The 26,172-nt window shown below is 47.6% G+C and overlaps 1 protein-coding gene across 1 annotated transcript in view; it reads left to right on the top strand.

Annotated features, from left to right (window-relative positions):
- Positions 1-25,939, top strand: part of LOC100086873 (transmembrane protease serine 11F) — a 31,314-nt gene extending 5,375 nt beyond the window's left edge. The window contains exons 2-10 of the mRNA XM_039913277.1: positions 2,610-2,731; positions 4,560-4,678; positions 11,601-11,668; positions 13,260-13,423; positions 13,873-13,911; positions 20,735-20,936; positions 23,545-23,804; positions 24,288-24,430; positions 25,778-25,939. Of these exons, the coding sequence (XP_039769211.1) occupies positions 2,610-2,731; positions 4,560-4,678; positions 11,601-11,668; positions 13,260-13,423; positions 13,873-13,911; positions 20,735-20,936; positions 23,545-23,804; positions 24,288-24,430; positions 25,778-25,939 (1,279 nt within the window). The remainder of the gene's footprint in view (positions 1-2,609; positions 2,732-4,559; positions 4,679-11,600; positions 11,669-13,259; positions 13,424-13,872; positions 13,912-20,734; positions 20,937-23,544; positions 23,805-24,287; positions 24,431-25,777) is intronic.
- The last annotated feature ends 233 nt before the right edge of the window (positions 25,940-26,172 follow it).

Below are 26,172 nucleotides of genomic sequence, written 5' to 3'. Positions count from 1 at the left end.
TCCCCCTCTATCCTCTCCCTTGGACTTCCTAGCCCTTCACTCCCTCTCCTTTTTCCTTCACCCCTTTCCCTTCTCTTCATCTCTATCGAGACTGTGAGCCCCATGCGGGACAGGGACTGTGTACAACCCAATTTGCTTTTATCCACTCCAGCGCTTAGTTCACTGCCTAGCACATAAGTGCTTAACAAATATAACTATTATCATTATTATTATCTCATCTCCTTATGCTCCCCTCTTTCTCTCTCTTCTCCCTCTCTCTCCCTCTCCAACTCTCTATCTCTCTTCACTTCTTTTCCTGTTTCTCCCTCTTTCCCAACCCTAGTCTTTCTCTTTCCACTTCTCTGCCCTCCTGCAACCCCTCCACTCCTGCCCCCTGGATACCCCCCACCCCCCACCCCAATCCCCTCCACCCCCCGGAGGGGACCAGACATCTCCAGACCTTACCTGCCACTGGACTTGGAAAAGGTAGGCAGGTCTAAGTGAGAGTCAGCCCGGAAAGAACGGGGTGTGACTCGTATGGGCTAAGTTCGATTTTCACATCCCTCTGTGGGGAAGCAGCTGAGGATTAATCTAAGTACAGAGCATTATCGTTTGATTTAGAATAAAATCACCTAAGCCCTTCCTGAGTGGTTTCACTCACTACTCAGGAAAGTCAAATCCCGGAGAATGAGGCTGGGATCTCTCAGGGCCCTGGTCAGAGCCAGAGGGAAGGCGTTCTCAGAGACAGCTCTCCTCAGCCATCTCTAGGCCTATTTCTCAGGCATGAGCAATCTTCCCGGGAGCCATGAGCGATTCAGACCCCAGGCCCTTTGCTAAATGAGTAACGGATGTCACCCGAATGCTTGCCGCGAGCCCCGTGACTCTCCAGAAACAGCTATCTGCAATAATTAAATGCAGAAGTAAACTAGAATCCAGGAGAGAAGTCTACTGGGCTAGTCAAAATATTGATGATAGTCTTTTTTTGTTAAGTGCTTATGTTTTTGTACTGGGGTAGATCCAAACCAATCGAGTAGAACACAGTCCATGCCCGGCATGGGGCTCACAGACTTAATCCCCATTTTGCAGATGAGGGGAACTGAGGCACAGAGAAGTGAAGTGTCTTGCTCAAGGTCACACAACAGATATGTAGCGGAGCTGGGATAAGGACCCAGGCTCCCAGGACTCCCAGGGACATGCTTCTAACCACTAGACCATGCTACTTTTCTACCTTCTTTTATATCTTTCCCCATCTTTTCTTACAACTTTGTTCATTAAGGAGCTTAGAGAGAAATTCAACAGCCTATTTTCCCTCAAGGAACAGGGAAAGTACCTACCAATTCTGTTATATAGTACTTACTGTTGTGCACACAGTAAGTGCTCAGTAAATACCACCGAATGATTCATGGATCTGACGGCTGCTACTTTTTCAAGAGGTCTCTCAGAAGACTGGGTGGGGATATTCAAAGGAAATATATGTGAAGGTGCCAGAGAATAAAAGAAATAAAACCACTTATGACTCAAAATAGAAAGATTGTACTCAAATAATGTACAGTCATTTTGAAACGTCATTCCATTTAAGGGGTTAGAGAGGAGGAGAAAGTTTCTGAACTATTCAGATCTAATTATAATAATAATAATGTTGGTATTTAAGCGCTTTCTATCTGCAAAGTACTCTTCTAAATGCTGGGGGGATACAAGGTGATCAAGTCGTCCCACGTGGGGCTCATCTTCCTCCCCATTTTACAGATGAGGTAACTGAGGCCCAGAGAAGTGACATGACTTGCCCAAAGTCACACAGCTGACAAGTGGCAGAGCAGGGATTTGAACCCATGACCTCTGACTCCCAAGCCCGGGCTCTTTCCACTGAGCCACGCTGTTTCTCAATAACAATTCAATCATATTTCTTGAGCCCTTACTGTGAGAAAAGCAAAATTTCCATTTGTATATAATTATTAAATTCTTCCTTAGTGCCAAGCATTGTGCTGAGCACCAGAAGGGATACAAGACACAAGATAATGCTTGTCCCCTAGTGCTTAACAAATATTATTATTGTTACTATTAATAATAATAAGCTTGGGATGGCATAGCTATGCACAATTCTGGGGAAGCAGAGGATGTGGACCTCATGGAAATCACCTCTTTCTTTCCACAAGAAACATCACAGAGTAGCCCCAGAGATATTTAAGTTTCTTTAACTAGTAAATGGAGGTCATTTCTCTAATATTAAACATCTGTGCTGGTAGGTGGGTGAAGACAAAGACATATGGAGAGATGCAAAGATAGCAAATAAAAATGCGGAGGGTTGGCAGAGAAAATGTACTCACCCACGGACATGCTCTTTCGTGTGTGTATTTACAAGGAGAAACAGAGAAGTAGAGAGGGAGAGAGAGAAAGAAAAAAAGGGAGAGAGAGGGAGAGTCCTCTACATGGAAAACAATTGGCATTTTAATTATTTCTTTCAATAAAGTGTGTTTCTAGGCCTCTGTTGAGTCAGAGCTTAGGAAGGAGGGAATATGAAAATGCGGTGCTGTCATCCATATGGGATTGGGGAATACCCAGCTCTCCGTCAAGGGGCCCCGTCTTCCCTTCATGCCCACATCTAATTGTTGTCTTTTTCTCCGTCTCCACAGACCGGTTGACTATCCACGAAGGCAGCAGTTCTGGGACCCCTTGAGACTTTCCCTCTTCACTTTGGGGATTGTGATTGTGGTAGGCATTGCCATTGGCATAGTGACGCATTTTGTGGTGGAGGGTAAGTACTGGAGATGATATTTCTGTTGCCGGCATTTGGCTGAAAATAAATCCCTCTCCCTTAATTTCAGGAAATTTCTCTTTAGTCAATCAATCCACAGTATTTATTGAGCGTCTATTGGTCAGAACCCTGAAATGCTCGGGTGAGTAGAAGAGAACTAGTAGAGGTGATCCAGACCCTCAAGGATCTTACAAGAATTACTTAGTATGATGCTTTGTAAATAGATACTATTCATCGATATAGGGGGAGAAAGATATTGAAACGAGTTAGACGTAAGAGAACTAACAAAATAAAGCTACAGGAAGCTGTGGACCCCAAAGCTCTTATGTCCATGTCCTTTTTAATTTATTTTATGGTGCTTGTTAAATGTTTACTATGTGCCAGGCTCTGTACTAAGCGCTGGGATAGATACAAGATAATCAGGTTGAACACAGTCCCTGTCCCCGCATGGGGCTCGCAGTCTTACAATCTTAGTCCCCATTTTACAGATGAGGGAACTGAGGCACAGAGAGGTTAAGTGGCTTGCCCAAGGTCCCCCAGCAGACACGTGGCAGAGTTGAAATTAGAACCCAGGTCCTTCTGACTCCTGGGCCTGTGCTCTATCCATTAGGCCATGCTGGTTGATAGATCCAAATCTTACCCACCAAGAGCTTACAGACTTGTGAGCCAATGAACTTGGGAATACACTGTTTAAAAATCTGTTCTTTAAACTAAAACATGAATAGTACCAAACCTGCATTCATTATTTCATCATAAACCTAAAACAATATTAATATTCACTTAAGGAGTAATGAAAATGTAGTGTTTTGAAATTTTTTTAAATGGTACTTAAGAGCTTACTATGCACCAGACACATAATCAGGTTGGAAACAAGACCTGTCGCACATGGGGCTCAAAATTTTAATCCATTTTTTTACGGATAAGGTAATTGAGGAATAGAGAAGTGAAGTGACTTCCCCACGTTTAACCAGGAGACAAGTGGTGGAGCTGGGACTGGAACCCAGATCCTCTGACTCAGGCTTGTGCTCTATCCACTAGGTCATGCTGCTTTTAAATTAATTGACTACCCTTCAGAAAGGTTAAAGAGAACTCAGTGTATTATGGGAGTCACCTGTCTTAGGCAGTCGAATCGTCTCCGACCCATAGAGACATCATGCCCACATCGTGGCTCAGTGGGAAGAGCCCGGGCTTGGGAGTCAGAGGTCATGGGTTTGAATCCCGGCTTTGCCACTTGCCAGTCGTGTGACTTTGGGCAAGTCACTTAACTTCTCTGAGCCTCAGTTCCCTCATCGGTAAAATGGGGATGAAGACAGGGAGCCCCACGTGGGACAACCTGATCACCTTGTATCCCCCCTGCACTTAGAACACTGCTTTGCACATAGTAAGTGTTTTAATGCCACCATTATGTCTCCCAGAGCACCCTGCCTCCACCTGCAATTGTTCAGATAGAGTCTTCTTAGTAAAAATGCGGAAGCGGTTTACCAGCGTCTCCTTCTGCACAGTAAACCTGAGTCTCCGCCCTTGACTCTCTCTCAAGCCGCCGCTGCCCAGCACGGGTGACATTTGACTTGTACCAGATGGCTCTCGCTAGCCAAGCTAGGAATGGAATGGGTAGGCCTCTGCTCGACTCTCCCTCCCCTAGTCAAGTCTGGTAGAGGACTGGAAACTCTCCAGGTGTGACCCTGAGAGGGGATGGGAGTCACTGTTATACTGTACTCTCCGAAGCACTTAGTACAATGCTCTGCACACAGTAATCATTCAGTAATTGATTCCAAACAGATAGATTCCCCCCTGATGTGAGCACTTATTCACTTTGGCTCCCTTCCAGATGATCGATCCTACTATTACCTCGCCACCTTCAAAGTCACTAATATCAAATACACTGACAGATACGAAAGAAAAACCTCAAGGGAGTTTGTGGAACGAAGCCATCAGATCGAAAGAATGGTAAGTTGAATTGCAGCTGGGGGATTTTTGTCTTCTTTTCATAGTATTTGTTAAGCACTTACTAGGTGCTCCGCACTGTTCTAGGCACTGGGGTAGATACAAGGTAATTAAGTTGGACACAGTCCATGGCCCACATGGGGTTCACGGTCTTAATTCCCATTTTACAGATGAGGGAACTGAGGCCCAGAGAAGTGAAGTGACTTGTCCAAGGTCACACAGCGGACAAGTGGCGGAGCCGGGATTAGAACCCAGGTCCTTCCGACTCCCAGGCCCGGGCTCTATCCACTAGGTCACGCTGCTTCTCAGGTACGGATCCCCATAGGAGCTGGGGGAGAGATGAGGCAAGGAAATTCCCATTCCTGAGACTGCAGAGCGGCACTCCGCTCCTGCTCTCCCATAAGATGTGATGGTGACGGTGACCCAATCATGGGGACCGGAAACTCAGAAGGGGAGCCAAAAAGGGAGAAGGAGCCCGTAGCTCGAACCCGTGGCCACCTGGTGGACCCCAAGCTCGGCCTGGGTGGTGTCTCAGATCCAACCTGGTTGCCACCTCCAGGGGGAATTGCACCAAGCCTGGGGCGATGCCCTGCTTCTCTGTAGGTGCCCGGGACTTGGCTTTAGAATGTATTGTGAAGGAGGGGTCCCTACAGGGTCTGAAACCCATCCTTTCAGGTGGTAAAGGACACCAATGTCCCGCTTTACCCTCACGTCAGAACACCAATCATCAATCAATCAGTCAATGGTATTTATGGAGTGCTTACTGTATGCAGAGCACTGTCCTAAGCACATGGGAGAGTACAGTACAACAGAGTTGGTAGACATATTCCCTCCTCACACACAATAAGCTTCCAATTAATCAATCAATCAGTGGTATTTATTGAGCTTTTACGATAAGCTCAGCGCTATACTGAGCATTAGGGAGAATACAGTATGACAGTATAACAGAGTTGGTAGATACATTCCCCGCCCACAACAAGTTTACAGTCTAGAGACTGTACGTGCAACAAGAACTGAATTTGTTAAGTGCTTTTAGTGCTCAGAAAATGAAACAAGAAACAGAAAAATGATGAATTAAAGAGGGAATATTCCTCCATAGAGTTTATAAGCTAAGATGGGGACTCAGGATATAGTTAAAGGGCTAAATGATGAAAAGTCTCCAACCAGCACCAAGACCCCCAGTATAGCCCAGAGGCTTGGGAATGGACAACAGAGTAGGTAGACATGATCCCTGCCCTCTAGGAATTTACAGTCTAGCAAGGAAGAGAAACCCTAAAATGTATTTAGTTGGGAAGAAGTTGGATTTGGGGTTTTGTCCAAATCTCTAAGAGCCTCTCCACATACAGCATCCTGAATAGGAAGTTGGAGAGCAGTTGCTCATCTGCCGCCAGCCTCTCGCCCACGTCCTGCCTCTGGGCTGGAACGCCCTCCCTTTTCATATCCGACAGACAATTATTCCCTCCATCATCAAAACCTTATTGAAGGCACATTCATTCATTCATTCAGTAGTATTTATTGAGCGCTTACTATGTGCAGAGCACTGTACTAAGCGCTTGGAATGTACAAATCGGTAACAGATAGAGACAGTCCCTGCCCTTTGATGGGCTTACAGTCTAATCAGGGGAGACAGACAGACAAGAACAATAGCAATAAATAGAATCAAGGGGATGAACATCTCATTAAAACAATAGCAAATAAATAGAATCAAGGAGATCATCTCCCAGAGGCCTTCCCTGACTAAGTCTTCGTTTCCTCTTTTCCCTGACTTGCTCCCTTTTTTCATCCCCTGTCCCAGCCCCGCAGCACGATCTATAAATTATTTATATGAATGTCTCTCTCCCCGTCAAGAGCATAAACTTGTTATGGGCAGGGAATGTGTCTATTATATTGGTGCGTTGTACTCTCCCAAGCGCTTAGAACAATGCCCTGCACACAGTAAGTGCTCAAGAAATATGACTGATGGATCTGAAAGATAAAGATTTTCCTTCAACTTTTCCCTATTCACCATCCGCTTATTTTCCCATCCCCTTCAAGACAGCGTGCCAAGTTTCTCCCCAAGTATATATCCCTCAATAAACACTAGACAACCCATTGCTTGGTGTAATAGTTATCTTTTTTTGTTCACTCTGGCTCCTTAACTTTGGTTTTGGAGTGATTCTTTGGCTCGTCTCAAGAATGACCTAAACAGGGTTCCATGAGTATTGTTATTGATTTGTTAAATCTAATAACGGTAACATTTTGAATAATGAAAATAATGGTATTAAGCTGTATCTATGTGCTAAGCACTGTACTTAGCACCAGGGTAGGTATAATACAATTAGCAGATACAGTCCCTGTCACGCAAGCAGCTCCCAGTCGAAAGGGGAGGAAGAAGAGGTATTTAATCCCCATTTCAGGAGAAGCCAAATGAAGGACAGAGGAGTCAAATAATCATGATAGTATTTGTTAAGCGCTTACTATGTTCTAAGCACTGGACCTGAGATCATACAGCAGACAAGATGCCAAGTCTCCGGACGCTCAGTCCAGTGCCCTTTCCACTAGGCCAGGGGACTGTCACCCAGGTGGACCTCCCCTGAGATCACCGTTGTATTTTACAGACATGATTTTAGCTTTGCCCTTTCGATGCAGTCCCCATTTAACCAGGCAGAAGAAAACATGACATATCCTCAATTAGATCCTCTTCTAACTGGGGATCTACACTTTCTTGGAAGAGGGCCTGCCTTCTTGGATATCTCACTTTTCTATCTACCAAGTTGATCTACCCAAGGCCTAGGGGTAGTTGGTGTGCTGGAGGGGGAAGGGAGTAGGGAAGGAAGGTAGGCTGGAATTTGTACCTCTTTATCGATTCCCATAAAGGTCAGGTAGAGGGAGATGTTGAAGTCAAAAGCTCAAAGGAGTTTTCACGCCATTCACGGTCCAACTCACTCACCTTCCTTTCATTGGCATGAATAGTTGAGCTGATTCTATCACACTCTAGTTTGAATACTTTATCATTTGCTAAGTGGTTTTTCTTTCCAAACCCTCACCTTTTGCTGCCGTCTGCATCAGTTTTCTTCAATCAAGCACTCAATCAATTGTATTTATTGAATGCTTAAAATGTGCATAAGCGTTCAGGAGAGTACACTGTGAAGAGTTGATAGACACATTTCTTGCCCACAATGAGCTTACAAGACTAGCGAGGGAGATTAGATTAATAAAATTACAGATATGGATTCATTCAGTCGTATTTATTGAGCACTTACTGTGTACAGAGCACTGTACTAAGCACTTGGGAAAGTAAAATACAACAATAAACAGTGACATTCCCTGCCCACAGGGAGCTCACAGTCTAGAGTAAGGATTTAGATCCATAAATCCTGAGGGGCTGATGGAGGAGGCGATGAATGAAGAGAGCAAGTTCAAGGGCGAGCGTGACACAGAAGGGAGTGGGAGAAGAGTATGTGAGGGCTTAGTCAGGGAAGGTCTCTTGGAGGAGATGTGCTTTGAATAAGGATTTGAATGTGGGTAAGCGTGTCTGTCAGATATGAAGACGAAGGGCATTCCAAGCCAGAGACAGGATGTGGGCCAGAGATCGGTGGCGAGATAGATGAGATTGAGTAGGTGAGTAGGTGGGTATTAGGGGAGCGAAGTGTGCAGACTGGGTTGTAGTATGAAATCAGATAGGTAAGGTGAGAGGGGGTAAAGTGGTCGAGTGCTTTAAAAACCTTATGGCGAGGAGTTTCTCTTTGGTGAGGAAGTGGATGGGCAACCCTTGGAGGTACTTGAGGAGTGGGGTAACACGGACTGAATGTTTCTGTAGAACAATGATCCGCGAGGCAGAGAGAAGTATGACTGGAGCGGAGAGAGCCGAGGCAGGGAGGTCAGCAGGTGGGGCTGATAGAGTAGGCCTCTTGGAGGAGATGTGCTTTTAATAAGGTTTTGAATGTGGGTAAGTGTGTCTGTCAGATATGAAGAGGAAGGGCATTCCAGGCCAGAGACAGAACGTGGGTGAGCCGTCGGTGGCAAGAGAGATGAGATTAAGTAGGTGAGTAGGTTGGCTTTCAGAAGAGCGAAGTGTGCAGGCTGGGTTGTAGTATGAAATGAAGTAGGGAAGATGCGGGGGGAAGGTGAGTGAGTGCTTTAAAGACCCTATGGTAAGGAGTTTCTGTTTGATGTGGAGGTGGATGGGCAACCCCTGGATGTTCTTGAGGAGTGGGGGAATGTGGACCGAACGTTTTTATAGAAAAGAATGATCCGTGCAGTGGAGTGAAGTAAAGACTGGAGTGGAGGGAAACGGGAGGCTAATACAGTAATCAAGGCAGGATAGGATAAGCGCTTGGATTAACGTAATAGCAGTTTGGATGGAGAGGAGAGGGCGGATTTTAGTGAAGTTGTGAAGGTCGGACCGACAGGTTCTGGTGACAGATTGAATAACGGGGGGCGGGGGTGGGAATTTCTCCCAAGCTCCTAATGGGAAAATGTGGCATGTAATTGTTCTCTGGAGGATTAGTACCTGACTAATGAAGTGATGACAGAAACGGAACAGTGTTTCCCAGAAAACCAAGGCAGCTCTTGAGAGTCATCTAGTGTCTTTCTGCCTTGAGTGGCTATTTTCTCCCTCGGGAGAGCGTTCGTTTTCAGTGAGGCAGTGACTGCGTCTGGCCAACGAGGAAGAACAGGGATTTCAGTTGGAGGAGGAAGGGAGAAATGACTGAAGTGGAAGCTTTCAGGTTAGGAGCTGGGGTTGGGGAGAAAGCCTGGGCTGGGCCTCTGAGTGGAAGCACAGTTCTTCTGGAGAACAGCTCTTCAGAGCAGATTTCCACAGCCCACACCCCTCCACCTCCACTGGACTCTATTTCCACCTCCCCTTCCCCTCAGGACACCCCCTCCACTTGGCTTCTTCTTCCTGATGATGGGGACATCCAAAATGGAGGATGGGTGTACGTTCTTCCCCTCCCTTTTTTTTCTGGTATTAAGCACTTACTATGTGCCAGGCACTCCTTACTATGTGCCAGGCACTCTACTAAGCACTGGGTAGATAGGTCATCAGGTTGAAGGTAGTCCTCTCCCTCTTGGGGCTCCCAATCTTAGTCCCCTTTTTACAGACAGGGTAACTAAGGCCCTGAGAAGGGAAGCGACTTACCCACGATCACACAGGAGACAAGTGGCAGATCCAGGATTAGAATCCATATCCTTCTGACTCCCAGGGCCGAGTTCTATCTATTAGGCGACACTGCTTCTCACCCAAAGCTGGTCTCGGGTACAGCAGCACAGGTCGGTCACTAGGGCTGGACTTTCTGGGCCTTCTCCTCCCTGTGAGAGGGAGGAGGCCCTCTGCCCCCATCTCCAGACTCAGGGTAACCCCCTCCATCCTGAGGAGCTTTAAGTTGCCCTTTCGCTTCTCCTCCCCCTCCCTAAATTGGGGCCGGGGACAATGTTCAGGAGGGTCTCCAAGCAGTGTTCGGTCTCCAAGCAGAGTTCCATCCAGGGGCAGGAAGCGGCTGAGTCGACGAGCAGACCTACTACAGAGAGAGTCACTCTGCTCTTTGACCACCTGCCCTCCCTTTCTCCCTAGGCTGAGCCTGGGCGACCCACCAACCGAGCTCTGGTCTTTCCCTAACTACCCCAAATCCAGAGTGTGGGGAAAATGAGCGATAACAATGACTCTTGCCCCTTTCCCCCAGGCCAAGGAAGCAGGTGGGTCTAGTGGGTGATGCACTGGCCCGGGAGTCAGAGGACCTGGCTTCTAATCCTGGCTCCGCCACTTGGCTACCGGGTGACCTTGGGCATATCACTTCACTTCTCTATGCCCCAGTTACCTCATCTGTAAAATGGGGATTAAGACTGTGGCCCCATGTGGGACATGGACCCTGTCCAACCTGTTGATCTAGTACCTACCCCAGTGCTTAGCAGAGTACCTGGTACAGAGTAAGTGCTTAACAAATGCCATAAAAAAGCCTGGTTTAGAATTCATGTTTAGAGAAGGTACATATTCAATCCTGAGCAGAGTATTAATTGAAGGAAGTTAAGTCCCACAGAGGTGACCAACTCCAGGAGATTGTTCTTGTTAAGTGAAGGATGTGTGATAGAATGGGTCAGCTGTCCCAGGCATTGGATCCCGGTTCCTTTTATTTGTCTGCACAGTCAAATTCAGGAATGGGTCTTTGGAAACAGTGCCTTGGATGGGTTTCTTCTGACTTGGCCTGTCCATAAGATTTTGGTTGAATACTGGGGTGCTTGGACACCACCCCTTCCAATCAATGATTTCCCCCAGTCAAACAACAGTATTTATTGATTGCTTACTACACGCACAGCCCGGTACTAAGCGCTTGGGAAAGTACAATACAACAGAGTATAGGGTAGAATCGATCCCTGACCACAAGGAGCTTGTAGTCTACAGGGGAAGTCCGACATTAAAAACGATAAGGTCTCTGTACCTCTTAGGGACAGTAAGAGTGGAGAAAGAGACTGGGGACAGGATCAGATGATGTCGAAAGCCCCCAGAACTACAAATCCCAGACTGCTGTGGGACCCAAACCGAGCATATTCTGGACATACCCAAGCATGTAAAGTGAGCAGCTGAGAGGTCAGTGCAGAATGGCCTGCCTAGTATTAATCAGGATAATCTAATTCCAGGATTTTGGACTATTTTCCTAAAATTCCCTAGGGCATATATAAAATTCTGGATCCTTCCGCTAAGCAGGGACAGCCTACTTTTTAACAGTCTATCAGTCAGTGCTATTTATTGAGTATTTACTGTGTGTAGAGTATTATATTAAGTGCCTGGGAGGGTACAGTGTAACAGAGCCGGTAGACAGCTTCCCCGTCCACACTGAGCTTACAGCCTAGAGGTGGGAGACAGGCATGAATAGAAATGACTTATGCATATGTATCATGACCATGTAAACTCCACACCCAATGCTTCTGTGTCATCTTCTTGTTTCAGATGTCCAAGTTATTTCGACAATCTTCTATAGGAAGAAAGTACATTAAATCACATGTGATCAAACTGGGGTAAGTGAAGCGACCTGCCTTTGCCGAAACACTATCTCGCTGACGATAGTGGGGCCCGGGAATCAGATGATCATGGGTTCTAATCTCGGCTCCTCCACTTGTCGGCTGCGTGACCTTGAGCAAGTGGCTTCACTTCTCTGGGCTTGAGTTACCTCTTCTGTAAAAGGGGGATTGAGACTGACTGTGAGCCCCTCATGGGACAGGAGCTGTATCCAACTCGATTTGCTTGTATCCACCCCAGTGCTTAGTACAATGCCTGGCACACAGTAACAGCCTTACAAATGCCATTATCATTATTATTGTTATTATTATCGTTATCACCAGGGGTCCGGCTTCACGTTCACAACCATCTCTTCCAATACCACATCGTGCTGAATTTGGACCCCCGCTATCGGAAAACGGCACTCTGCCACCACGCTAGAGTTAGATGTGCAAGGAAAACACACCATTTGAACTCGTATTTTACATCCTCCTCTGACCTGGATTTCTGGATCCAGATTCTATTTTTTTTGAGAAAAGACCCCTTCCAGCTGGGATGTTCGTTTCACGAGAACAAGAAAGCCAGGGGAACCTTTGCTGAATTTTCTGGGCAGCTGTAGAGAGTGCTTGTGTTAGCTGGTGTAGCCTGTGATGGTAGGGGGAAGAGAACAGGGTTTTCTGAGTTAAGCCACACAAGTCTACCTACAAGACGATTTTTCATGCCCTGTCTTGCTTTATTCAGCCGACAGCCCAATTTTACGTGTGTCACTGATCTGTCCATGGCTGGGGTAATGTAAGCCGAAGAACGCGGTACTTAGAACCAATGAACAAGTAGTTAAATCTCCCCGCAGCGCTTCATTCTCATCATCATAATAATAATTGTTGCATTTAAGGACTTATTACATACCAGACACTGAACTAAGCTCTGGAGTGGACACAAGCACTTCAAGTTGGATACAGTCCCTGTCCCACGTGGGGCTCACAATCTTAATCTCCATTTTACAGATGAGGGAACTGAGGCCCAGAGAAGTGAAGTGACTTGCCCGAGGTCACCCAGCAAACAAATGATGGAGTGGGGATTAGAGTCCAGGTCCTTCTGACTCCCAGGCCCATGCTCTATCTACTAGACTGTGCTGCTTCTCTATCTCCCTCCCCGTTGTCCTCCTTCTCACACCCTCCTCTAGCCTGGAACTTCCTCCCCCTTCGCATCCAGATGATCACTGCCCTCCCCGTCTTTAAAGTCCTGCTAAAATCAAATCGCCAGTAGCCTTCCCTGACTAATTTTTCATCTCGCTTCCCTATTCCTCTCTCAGGACTTCTAAATGACCCCCACATTTTGGTACCCACCAATAAACTTATATACACGTCGTTAAACTCTGATGCTTCTCCCTACCTGCAATCTGTTTTAATGTCTGTGTCCCCCACTAGACTGTAAGCTCCTTGAGAGCAGGGGTTGTGTCTACTAACTCTATTGTATTGCACTCTCCCAGTTGTACTGAGCACTTACCATACCGTTCAGCCAAGAGAAAGGGGGCAACAAATACTATTGGTGGAGTGATTGGTTGATATGCCGTAGGTTATTTCTCTGTTGATTTCCTCTCATGATTTGCAGTCCAGACGAAGGAGATGTGAAGGTCCTTATGGTTCTGCTATTCCGCTTCCCGTCGGGCAACTCTGGTGGAAACATCAGGAAAATGATCGAAAGTATTTTGCACCAGAAACTGAAGACGCAAAAGTTTCCCTTGGCTATCAGTCGGCCTTCAGTTAAAATAACAGGCAAGCGCCCATTTTTACACTACCTTCTTCGTGACCCTCTGTGGATCTGCTGAAGCCCGGGGGGGACATTGCATCTCCCCTCTGCATCTCCTCTCCAATGTCTTTGCGGTCAGTTCCTGAGTTCTCCCTGATTTTGGAGTACCTTGTATTTCCAGAATTGCCCTCCCCGTTTCATCGAGAGAGAGAGCAGGGGTGCAGTTTGGCCCAACGAGTCAGAATTTGGGTGAGGGATTTGGGGGAACATCATTGTGTCACTTTACCCTCGACAAGACCTCCCTCTCTGGTCTCGTTGCTGGGCTTCCATGCGTTGCGCCCAGACCGGCCAGTCCACTGCGCTCAGGCGAGCGTTTCACCGCCTCGAGCTCCCGACTGGTCCATTTCATCTGGACAAGGTTGGATCGCGGTGGGACCTCGTTCTGAGTTTGTTTTATCTTTTCTGTTCATTTTAGCGATCGATTCCAGAAAGATGAGGAACCTTCTCGACGGCCGTAAGTTCTGAATGATGTTTAATTCCTTATCGCCTCAGCTTCAAGATAAAGAGTTTCTTAGAGGTTGTTGTTATTTTGTCTTCCTTTTGCACAGTACTTTGAATATAGAGAAGCAGTAAGGCCCTAATGTAAGGGCACAGGCCTAGGAAAGGGCACAAGCCTAGGAATCAGGAGATGTGGGCTTTAATCCCGGCTCTGCCACTTTGCCTGATGTGTGACCTTGAGCGGTTCACTTTGCTTCTCTGTGTCTCACTTTTCTTAGCTGTAAAGTGGGGATAAATATCCCTTCTCCCTCCTCCTTTAACTGTGGGCCCCAGGTTGGAAGAGGACAGGGTCTGATCTGATTGCATTATATCTAACCCAGTGCTTGGCACAGAACAAGTGTTTAACAAACACTATTATTACTATTATTATTATTGTTGTCACTGTATATCTTCTTATAACCTAAGGATCACAAAAGTCAGGAGCCATATTGCCCAGAAGAAAATGAATGAGGAAACCTTCCCCAGTCCTCGATTTTTTAACATTGTTCTCACTGGAGGATGATCATGTCACTCTGCTTCTCAAAATCTAGGCTGAATTCTTTTGGAGTCCCTCGTAACGAATCACAGGCCTGGGCCTGGACTTCAAGACTTGCCCCCAAATGGTCCCTTCCTATTTCCATTCTTCCACCTCCTGCCTACCCAGGGCGGACAGACAACCTCCTCCCTGTGGGTTTGTCTGTGATGGCATCTACTGAGCACTTACTGTGTGCTGATCGGCAACTCAGATATAAGGTTATTCAATTGGGCACAATCCCTGTCCCATTCAGATCTCACAATCCATTGGATCCCCAATTTTCAGGTGAGGAAATTTGGTTCAGTGACTTGCCTAAGGCCTCACACGCTGGTCCAGTGTCAGAGCTGGGACTAGACCTTGGGTTTCCTGACCCCCAAGCTGGTGCTCTTTCCATTAGGCCACCCTGTCCTCTATTTCATCATCTTCCTCCATTTATCCAGGGAAGTGTTTGGAAGGGGTAGTCATTTGACTCTCATACCCCAAGGGCCTAAACTCTGCCACTAGAGGATCGAGGTGGGGTGGGAAAGTCAGGATGTAGCCAAAGTCCCTGGTTCTCAGATCTGAGAGCTAGCCACCCTTACCTGACCACCTCTGATTTCACTCTTTCCTAACTCTGAACCATTTTTTGTTAGCCACTCCTTTCCTCCTCCTCTTTCCCTCCCCAAACCAAAGTTCGCCCCAAGGATAGCACGGATTGAGCCCAGATTTCAGACCCACCCAGCACTAATAATTGTCATAATTGTGGCATTTATCATACATCAAGCACCTGATAATCACGTCAGATTTGGGGCTCATGATCTAAAGGGGAGAGAGAACAGGTATTAAATCCCCCATTTTATCCAAGAGGAACTGAGTCACAGAGAAATTAACTTGCCCAAGGTCACACAGTGGCAGTTCTGGGATTAGAACCCAGGTCCCTTGATTCCCAGTCTTGTGCTCTTTCCCCTGGGCCACAATTTTTCTACGTATGCACCTCACTAATGTATTTCTCCTCCACAAGGTTTTTGTCATGACTCTTGTTGTTTGCCCTCAAGTTTTGTGACCCTGATTCTTGAACTTAAAAATTCATGCTTCTGCTTTGGTGTTGGCTTTTCTTCCCGGTTAAGGCAAGGATTGTGTCTACCCACTGTAGTACAGTCTCCCAAGCACTTTGCTCAGTCCTGTGCATACAGGAAATATTCAATAAATACCACTGATGGATTGATTGATTGTAAACTCCTTGAGGGCATGGATCCTGTCTCTCCACCCATCTGCCTAGAACAGCATTTTGCAATCTACAACCTCTACCATGTTGGTGGAAATGGTCATGGGCTGAGCAGATCTCCTGTTTGTGATTTGTTTCCTTTTCTCCTCGAGTTTCTCATCCATCAGTCAGTCATTCTTATATACTGAGCCCTTACTGTGTGTGCAGAGCACTGTACTAAGCACTTGGGAGAGTACAATAACAGGGCTGGTAGAGACATTTCCTGCCCACGACGAGCTCACAGTCTAGAGGGGCAGACAGACATTAATATAAATAAATTATAGATATGTACACAAGTGCTGTGGTGCTGAGGGAGGAGTGAATAAAGGGAGCAAATCAGGGTGAAGCAGAAGGGAATGGGAAAAGAGGGCTTAGTCAGGGAAGGCCTCTTGGAGGAGATGTGCCTTCAATAAGGCTTTGAAGAGGGGAAGAGTACTTGTCTTTTGGATATGAAGAGGGAGGGAGTTCCAGGCCAGTGGCAGGACAAGGGTGAGATGTTGGCAGCGAGATAGATGAGATCGAAATACAGTGAGAAGGTTGACATTAGCGGAGCGATGTGTGCGGTCTGGGTTGTAGTAATGAGGAAGGGGCAAGATGATTGAGTGGTTGAAAGCGATGGTAAAGAATTTCTGTTGAATGCAGAGGTGAATAGGCAACCCCTGGAGGTTCTTGAGTGGGGAAACACGGACTGAACGTTTTTGCAGAAAACTGATCCAGGCAGTAGCGTGGATTATGGACTGAAGTGGGAGAGACGGGAGGCAGGGAGATCAGAAATGAGCGAGTAATAAAGGCGGGGTAGGATAAGTGCTTGGATTAACGTGGTGGTTTAAATGGAGAGGAAAGGGTGCATTTTAGTGATGTTGTTGAAGGTGGAACCACCAGGATTTGGTGATAGATTGAATATGTGGGTTGAATGAGAGAGATGAGTCAAGAATAACACTGAGACCTGTGAGGTGGGAAGGATGGTGTTGCTGTCTACGGTGATGGGAAAATCAGGGGAAGAACAGAGTTTGGGTGGGAAGATAAGGAGCTCTGTTTTGGTCATGTAAAGTCTGAGGTGTCAGTGGGTCGTTTCATGAAGTGAAGATGTCTTCAAGGCAGTAGAAAATGCGAGACTGCAGAGAGAGGGAGAGATCTGGACTGGAGATGTCTGCTCCCAACAAGTGCGCAATACATGCGATTGAATGAATGAATTTGGGAATCATCCACGAAGAGGTGGTGGTTAAAGCCACGGGAGCAAATAAGTTCTCCAAGGGCATGGGTGTAGGTGGAAAACAGAAGTAGATCCAGAACTGAACCCTGACGGACTCCCACAGTTAAAAGAGAGAAGGCAGAGGAGGGGCCCATGAAGGATACTGAGAAAGAGGAGAACCAGGAGAGGACAGTGTCAGTGAATCCGAGGTTGGACAATGCTTCCAGGAGAAAGGGGTGGTCCACAGTCTCGACACGGAGCTTTGAGCCATCAGACATCTTAAAGCATTCCAGCCTTGGCTTTCATCAGTGAGGATCAGACCCCATCCCTTTGCACTTTATCAAAGCACTTGCCCTCTTCCTTCTTCCCTCCCCGATCACCATCTTTAACTGTTTGCTCTTCAGCGGCTTCTTCCTCACTGCTTTCAAACATGCCTATGTTTCCCCTATCCTAAAAAAGACCTCCCTTGACTCCATGGCTCCCTCCAGTTATTGCCCCATCTCCCACCTACCAAACCTCTCAAAACCCCTTGAGCAAGTTGTCTACACCCACTGTCTCAAGTTCCTCTTCTTCAATTCTCTCCTTGACCCCCTCCAATCTGGCTTCCATCCCCTTCGCTTCCCAGAAACCACTCTCTCAAAAGTCACAAATGATCTCCTTGCCAAATCCAACAGCCTCTATTCCATCCTAATCCTTCTCAACCTCTCAGCTTCCCTCGAGACTGTGGACCACCCCTTTCTCCTTGGGAGTTCCTAGGGAGTCAAGAAATTGACTGGGCTTTCCTTTCTCCCTGGAAGGGCTTTAGTGACTGAGATCTCTAGAAGGCAAGCGTCTTCCCAAAAAGGCCTTCTTCCAACTTGTCTGATTTCAGGTTCTGCACGGTAAGGGTGGTGCTAGGTCCTGGTCACAAACAGGGTGACTCAGGGAGCAGGAACGTGGGCCTTTTTGCTGGGGCTGGGCTATTTCTGGTCAGACCTGGGCAGGGCACCGAAGCGTAACTCGGGGCAATGTGTGTTTTTCTTTCTTAGGAGCAGTGATAGCATTGACTGAGCACCCACTGGTTGCAGTGCACTGTACTAAGCACATAGGAAGTTCCAAACAAGCAAATGACACATTCCCAGCTCACAGTACTAAAGCTGTTCTATAGTAACTGCTCACTAAGTGGTAAACGCTATACTAGGCATAGGGATATATATGAGAAAACCAGATGGGACACAGTTCCCTGAGAGACATGGGGTCCACAACCTAAACAAGAGGGAGAACAGGTAGTGAAACCCTATTTTGCAAATGAGGAAACTGAGGCCCAGATAAGTGAAGTGACTTGTGCAAGGTCACCCAGGAGGCAAGCGGTAGAGCGGGGATTAGAGTCCCAGACACATGCTCTTCCCACGAGGCCACACTGCTTCACAAGGAGCTTACGCTCTAATGGGAGACAAATTTAAATATATTTATGAAGTGATCAAAATAAATCACTGACCGCCCGAGTTAACAAACCTTTATGCCTGTGTCCTGAATATGTGAAGAGATAAGGTGTATACAAGGTGAGGTGCTGGGCATCAATCAATCAATCAGTGTATTAAGTGCTTACTCTGTGTAAAGCACTATACTACAAGTATAAGAAAGTTGATAGAAACTTCCCCGCCCTCAACAAGGTTCCGGTCTAGAGGGGGAAGAGGGACATTAAAATTAACAAATGAATTACAGATATGTGCTTAAGTGCTATGGGGCAGTGGGAGGGATGAATGAAAGGTAGAAATCCAAGGGTAAGGGCAAACTAATCAGGAATGGCGTGTTGGAATGGCTGGGCTTCCAGGAGGGCTGTGACAGTGGGAAGGTCTGTGTCCCGACTTCCACGGCTCGGAAGCTGTGCCTGAGCCCAGTGTGGGTCCCGGGAGGGAAACGCGGCCGGCTCTGGCCGAGGGAGGGGGCCGGAGACCCCCTGGTGATGAGGTCTAGGTTCTGTGGGCTTCCACAGAGTTCCTTCTTGTGAGTCCTGGCACCATTATGCTTATGTGACCGAGCTAATGTCTATTACAGATGTCTGGGCCTCCGTGTTGGCCATGTGCTGTTTGGAGTCTTTTCATGTTACCAACACTAAGAATAATAATAATTAATGATATTAATTGGTTATGGTGTTTAAGTGCTTACTACATGCCAAGCGCTGTACTAAGCACTGGGGTAGATAGGACAAACTCTCTCCCCCTTCATATCCGACAGACCAACCCTCTTCCCTTCATAATAATAATAATAATAATGTTGGTATTTGTTAAGCGCTTACTACGTGCAGAACAGTGCGTTCTAAGCGCTGGGGTAGTTACAGGGTCATCAGGTTGTCTCACATGAGGCTCACAGTTAATCCCCATTTTACAGATGAGGTAACTGAGGCACAGAGAAGTGAAGTGACTTCCTCACAGTCACACAGCTGACAAGTGGCCGAGCCAGGAATCGAACCCAAGAGCTCAGATTCCCAAGCCCGGGCTCTTTCCACTGAGCCACGCTGCTTCATGGAAGCCCGCCCTACTAAAATGAATCATTTCTCTTCCAGGAAGCCTTCCCTGATTAATCTCTCATTTCTCCATCCTACCCTCCCTCCCTTCTGTGTTGCCTATGTTTTTGCATTCAATCAATCAGTCGATCATTGGTGAGCAATTAATGTGTGCAGAGCACTGTAATAAAGACGCTTGGAAGAGTACAGTACAACAGAGTAGATAGATACTTTCCTTGCCCATAAGGAGCTTAGGGTCTAGCTCGTGGATATTCGCCCCTCCCCTTCGCCCAGACCACTTAGGTACATATCCTTACCTCTGCTGCTTCTACCTGTCATTTATTCTATTGTCAGGGTCCCCCATTAAACTATCATTTCCTCAAGAGCAGAGATCGTGTCAACCAATTCAATTCTACTGTACCCTTCCTGGACTCTAGGCTCAATAAATATGATTGATTGATTGATAGATTGACTGATTGATCAGACGCAGTCCCTCCCCGCCAGCAGGTTTCGTAGTCTAAGGGGTGCAGAGAACAGGGAAGTGAATCCCCATTTGACAGATGAGGAAAGTTTCTATGGGCAGGGAAAGCGTCTACCAATCCAACTGTATCGTACTCTCCCGTGTGCTTAGTACAGTGTTCTGCACACAGTAAGAGCTCAACAAGTACCATCGATTAATTATTATCGTTATTAATAATAATGACAATAATTGTGATATTTGTTAAGCACTGACTACGTGCCAAGCACTATACTAAGCGCTGGAATAAATGCAAGATAATCGGGTTGGAATGAAAGAGTCAGTCTGTCAGTCAATTGTATTTATTAAGTGTTTACTGTGTATAGAACGCAGTACTAAGTGTTTGGGAGAGTCCAATATGACAGTGTAACAGACACATTAAATTAACGTAGCTCAGGGGAAAGAGCCCGGGCTTGAGAGTCAGAGGTTGTGGGTTCTAATCCTGGCTCTGCCGCTTGTCAGCTGTGTGACCTTGGGCAAGTCACGTCACTTCTCGGTGCCTCAGTGAGACCTCATCTGTCAAATGGGGATGGAGACTGTGAGCCCTAAGTGGGACAACCTGATGACCTTGTTTCTACCCCAGCGCTTAGAACAGTGCTTGGCACATAGTAAGCGCTTAACAAATACCAACATTATTATTAAATGTTCAGCCTAAAGCCCCACATCTGCCATAACTCGCACTCTTTGTGTCTCTCTGTGTCCGTCTCGTTATGTCTCTCTGTCTCTGCTTTTTCTGTGTCAATCTCCTCTCCGTGTCCCTCTCTCCTCTCCGTCTCTCTCTCCTCTCCGTTTTTGTGTCTCTCTGTGCCCTCCTGTGTCCCGTGCCAGGCTGTGGGATCCGGATGACGGCGGCCTCCTTGCCGATGACGGCCGCGTCCACCATGGACAGGATCGTCAAGGGGACGACGGCGGCCCTGGACGGAGAGTGGCCGTGGCAGGCCAGCTTGCAGCTGCAAGACAAGGGCCACCAGTGCGGAGCCAGCCTCATCAGTAACACGTGGCTCGTCACGGCGGCGCACTGCTTCCTCCAGTCAGTCCTGGAGCCGCCGGGCCGGGGGGGATGGATGGACGGCCGGGGGAGGACTGAGGGAGGAAGAGGAGGCGGAGAGGGAGCATCACCATGGGTGCCGGTCGATGGTCCGGCCGGTGAACCACGTGTAGGGAGATTGATTTGTGTCCCTTCCAGATCTCAAAGGGCCCCCACGTTTGCCTTGACCCTGATCCCACTTCTCTCCCCTCCCTCCCCTCCACCCCGCAATCCCAATTTCACGACGGCCAACTTGGCTCTGGGTGAAAAGTCAAGTTTCCTCAAAAGGCCACAGGGCGTACGTGGATTTCCGGAAGGAAGGAACGGAAAACTGAAGCTGAAAGACATGGTGGCCGATGTCTCCAAGATGTCGGCCAATAGAGGCTCGGCGGGATGGTCCCGACGGACTCTGAGGTTTCGGGTCACTAGGACAAACGTGGCGGTCACTCGCCGGTATTTATCTGGGTCACCCGGAGATCTGCAAGCTGTCCGGGTGTCTCGAGTTTTAGATAAGGCCGCACATGGTCACTTTGGCATCTAAACCGGTTGCTACGTGTCTTGCCAAACCTGTTTTCCAGTCTGACCTCGGGGATCGTTATTTAGCACAACCTTGCAGATTTCCTCCCACTCGCTCACCTGAGGAGACTCCTGGCCGGGCCGGTGGAGCCCCAGGAGGGGGTGGAGGAGGGACATTACGCAGAATACCTCAGCTAGGCTCCTCCCCCACGCACCTGCCTCCCACCTCCACCTTCCATGGGGCCACAATTCTGAGTGAACCAAGTCGACGGGCCAGGGAGCACATTTCCCCTGCCACATGGAATTTTAACTCAATGGGAAGCAGTGTGGCCTAGTGGAAAGAGCCCGGGGCTGGGAGTCAGGGGCCCTACACTCTGCTGGGTGACCTTGGGCAAGTCGTTTCGCTTCTCTGGCCTCAATTAACTCATTTGGAAATGGGGATTGAGACTGTGAGCCCCATCTGGGGTGGGCACTGCCTCTAACCCAATTTGCTTGTATCCATCCCAGTGCTTAGTATAGGGCGCTTGGCCTGTAGCAAGCGCTTAACGAATACCTCGATGATAATTCTTCTTCTCTGGGTCTCTGTTACCTCATCTGTAAAATGGGGATTAAGGCTGTGAGCCCTATGTGGGACAGGGGCTGTGTCCAACCTGATTAGCTCGTACCTACCCCAGCGCTTAGTATAGCACCTGGCATATAAGAAGTGCTTAAAACTTAAGTGCTTAGAGAAGCAGCGTGGCTCAGTGGAAAGAGCACGGGCTTTGGAGTCAGGGCTCATGAGTCGAATCCCAGCTCTGCCACTTGTCGGCTGTGTGACTGTGGGCAAGTCACTTAACTTCTCTGTGCCTCAGTTCCCTCATCTGTAAAATGGGGATTAAGACTGTGAGCCCCACGTGGGACAACCTGATTCCCCTATGTCTACCCCAGCGCTTAGAACAGTGCTCGGCACATAGTAAGCGCTTAACAAATACCAACATTATTATTATTATTAAATACCATAAAAAAATAATTCAACTTGTCCGATTTAACTGTCACATCCCCAAGCTCCTTGCGAGGTGACTGATGGTGGACGATCGTTGCAAACAGTCAGATGTTTGCATCTGGGAGCCGACTAAAAACCACCGTCATTACCACCCAGTGGTAGTGAGTTTTCTCTTACCTATGCTTTCTTTTTCACACTAGAAATTATTTGCCGCAAAGGGTAAAGAATGCATTCAATTCCAAGCGTACCTTCCATCTTTCTCCCTTGGCGTTTGGGGACGTAACACAGCACCTCCACACCCACCCACACTCATTTACAAACACCTCTAGATACATGCACACAAATGTACACACACATACACAGAACTTTCCTTCAGTCAGTCGATCACAGTTGAGAGCTTTCTGTTTGCAGAGCACTGTACTAAATGCTTGGGAGAGTAAGTGCACTGTCATTTCATAGAGATTACTCCCCCTTTTTTTTCCCCCAGGTGATTTTTAATGGTATTTTTTAAGTGCTTGCAAAATGTCAAGCATTGTTCTAAGTGCCAGGGTAGATTCAGGTTAATCAGACCAGATACATTCCCTGTCCCACATGAGGCTCACAGTTTAAGTAGGCGGGAGAACAGGTATTGAATCCCCATTTTGCAGTTGAGGAAACTGAGGTCCAGAGAAGTTGACTTGCCCAAGGTCACACAGCAGGTCAATGGTGGAGCCTAGGTGCTCCGACTCCCAGAACCGTGCTTTATCCACTAGGCCACACTGCTTTCCAAACACTGTGGGCAGAAAATATGCCTACCAACCCCGTTATACTGTACTACTACTACTAATAATAATAATGTTGGTATTAAGCGCTTACTATGTGCAGAGCACTGTTCTAAGCGCTGGGGGAGATACAGCGTAATCAGGTTGTCCCACGTGAGGCTCCCAGTCTTCATCCCCAATTTACAGATGAGGTAACTGAGGCCCAGAGAAGTGAGGTGACTTGCCCACAGTCACACAGCTGACAACCCAAGCGCTTTGTACACAGTGCCCCGCACACAGTAAGCACTCAATGTGACCGATCGATCGATCGATCATGGAACAACGCTGCATAGACCTCCCCAATTTCTTCCAGGAACAAAAACCCAAGCCAATGGATCGTCAGCTTTGGGACGACGATAAGTCCTCCGGCAGAGAAGCGCATGATCAGTACCATCATCACTCACGAAAGCTTCAACTCCATCTCTCACGAGAACGACATCGCGCTGATCCAGCTCTCCAGGCGGGTGGAGTTCTCCAACGAGGTCCAACGTGTCTGCCTCCCGGAGGCGTCCGCAAACTTGCCACCTAAAACCAGCGTCTTTGTCACCGGCTTCGGATCGGTGGTGGATGATGGTGAGTAACCCGGCTTGGCCTGCTGCGGTGTCGGGGTCTTCGTCCGTAGGAGTCCCGTGCTTTGCTCATGAAGACCGCCTAATAACCAATAATAATAACCATGGAATTTGTTAAGCACTTACTATGTGCCAGGCACTCTACTAAGCGCTGGGATGGATACAAGCAAATCGGATTAGAGACGATCCCTGTCCCTTGTGGGGCTCACAGTCTCGATCCCTAATTTACAGAGGTGATAACTGAAGTCCAGAGAAGTGAAGCGACCTGCCCAAGGTCACACAGCAGACAAGTGGTGGAGCCTGGATTAGAACCCAATATTAGAACTTGAGGAAAATCATTGTCCTGAAAGAAAAGAATGATGGGAGGGGTCTTTACCCTTTAACTTTACACCAACTAAGCCAAACTTGAACTGTCAAAACTTGAACGTTCTTCAACCCGAGCTTAGAAGAGCTGAGCTGTAGGTGCTAATGCCATCTTGGTTTCCAGGACCAACCCAGAATACCCTTCGGCAAGCCAGGGTGGAAACGATAAGCACCGACGTGTGTAACCGAGAGGACGTGTACGATGGCGCAATCACAAGTGGGATGCTGTGCGCCGGATTCATGGAGGGAAAAGTAGACGCTTGCAAGGTGGGTCGGAAATCCGTTCCAGGTGGGATTGGCTCCTCACTCTTGTTACTATCTATGTATCTATAGATTTATATTAGAAATCACTAATATTAATGTCTGTGTCCCCCTCTAGACTGTGAGCTCACTGTGAGCGGTGGACCATGTCTTCTAGTCCTCTTGAATTGTACTCTCCCTAGAGCTTAGTGCAGTGTTCTGCACCTAGTAAGCGAGAGAAACATACCACTGATTGATTGAATAGATATCTTTGATTGACGGCTTCCAATTTAACCCAATATCAATCTCCTGACTTTCTGAAGTCCAATTATTTTCTGAAAAGAACAATATGGCGGGAGGGATCTTTATCCTCTAACTTTATACCACTGAGGTAAGCTTGAATGGTCAAAACCTGAGCACTTTGAAGAAATACTTATTCTTTGAGGTCCTGGGAGCTGCCATAAGGGCTCTTAATATCAAACCATAATAATAATAATAATGTTGGTATTTGTGAAGCGCTTACTTTGTGCAGAGCACTGTTCTAAGCGCTGGGGTAGATACAGGGTACTCAGGTTGTCCCACATAAGGCTCATAGTTAATCCCCATTTTCCAGATGAGGGAACTGAGGCACAGAGAAGTGAAGTGACTCGCCCACAGTCACACAGCTGACAAGTGGCAGAGTCGGGATTCGAACCCATGACGTCTGATTTCCAAGCCCGGGCTCTTTCCACTGAGCCACACTGCCTCTCCTGTTCATGGCCCCTCCATTCTAATCTTAGTTCCTTAAGTAACAAGGCCTCTTTAATGGCTTCTAACATGAGGCTTGATTTACAAAAAACTACAACAGGAGGCTGCGTGGAATCAGCGTGGTCAAAGGGAAGCAGAGGTTGTGGACTCTAATCCCAGCTCTGCCATATTTCTGTTGGGCCTCAATTACCGCATCTGTAAAATGGGAATTAAGTCTGTGGGAGGGAGCTGCAGGACCGAGATTTAGGCCAGACAATAATCAGCATCCAGGTGATGCTACGTGGGGCGGGGACCGTGTCCAACCTGATTACCTTATATCTACTCCAGCGCTTAGAACTGGGCTTGGCATATAGTAAGTGCCACAGTTCACTTTTTTGCTCAGAAATGAAAGTAAGCTAAACTCAAGCCCTATGAAATTTAGGCATTTGGGTCTGGGCTTGTGGTTAAGTCAGCGGTGGCGTCCTCTGGTCGATCCTTGTTGTCTGAGCAACTTAGCTTAACACCCCTAACAGCGGAGGCTCAGAATAGGTCCCCGACTATCTTTCCGGACCCTTCACCGTTACGCACGTGACATTCGGCACCTTAAGCTCAGCTCTGAATTCACACACGGTTCCTGTTTCTCCCTAGGGCGACTCTGGCGGCCCATTGGTGTATCCTGATCGTCGGGACATCTGGTATCTTATTGGAATAGTGAGCTGGGGACAGTCTTGTGCTTTGCCCAAAAGACCAGGCGTGTACACGCGAGTGACTCAGTACCGGGACTGGATTGCCGCCCAAACCGGGATCTGACCGAACTCCTGCCCACCCCCCGAGGAGGGGATCGCCAGGTCGTTTGCAGGTCATACGCCCACCCCCTCTATCCCCAGCCTCTCAAACTGTGTAAGTGGGGTCTCTCTGTGTGGTCTTGTTCTGCATCCTGACCAACTGGGCACAGGGAAACCAATGTATGACCATGCCAGTTTATTCCCTTTCACCCGGCAGTGCCTGGCACACAAAACTCTTTCTTCCACTGGCAATGATGG

This window comes from Ornithorhynchus anatinus, chromosome 10, assembly GCF_004115215.2.
Source record: "Ornithorhynchus anatinus isolate Pmale09 chromosome 10, mOrnAna1.pri.v4, whole genome shotgun sequence".
NCBI lineage: Eukaryota > Metazoa > Chordata > Mammalia > Monotremata > Ornithorhynchidae > Ornithorhynchus > Ornithorhynchus anatinus.
This window is presented reverse-complemented; position numbering and strand designations above follow the sequence as displayed.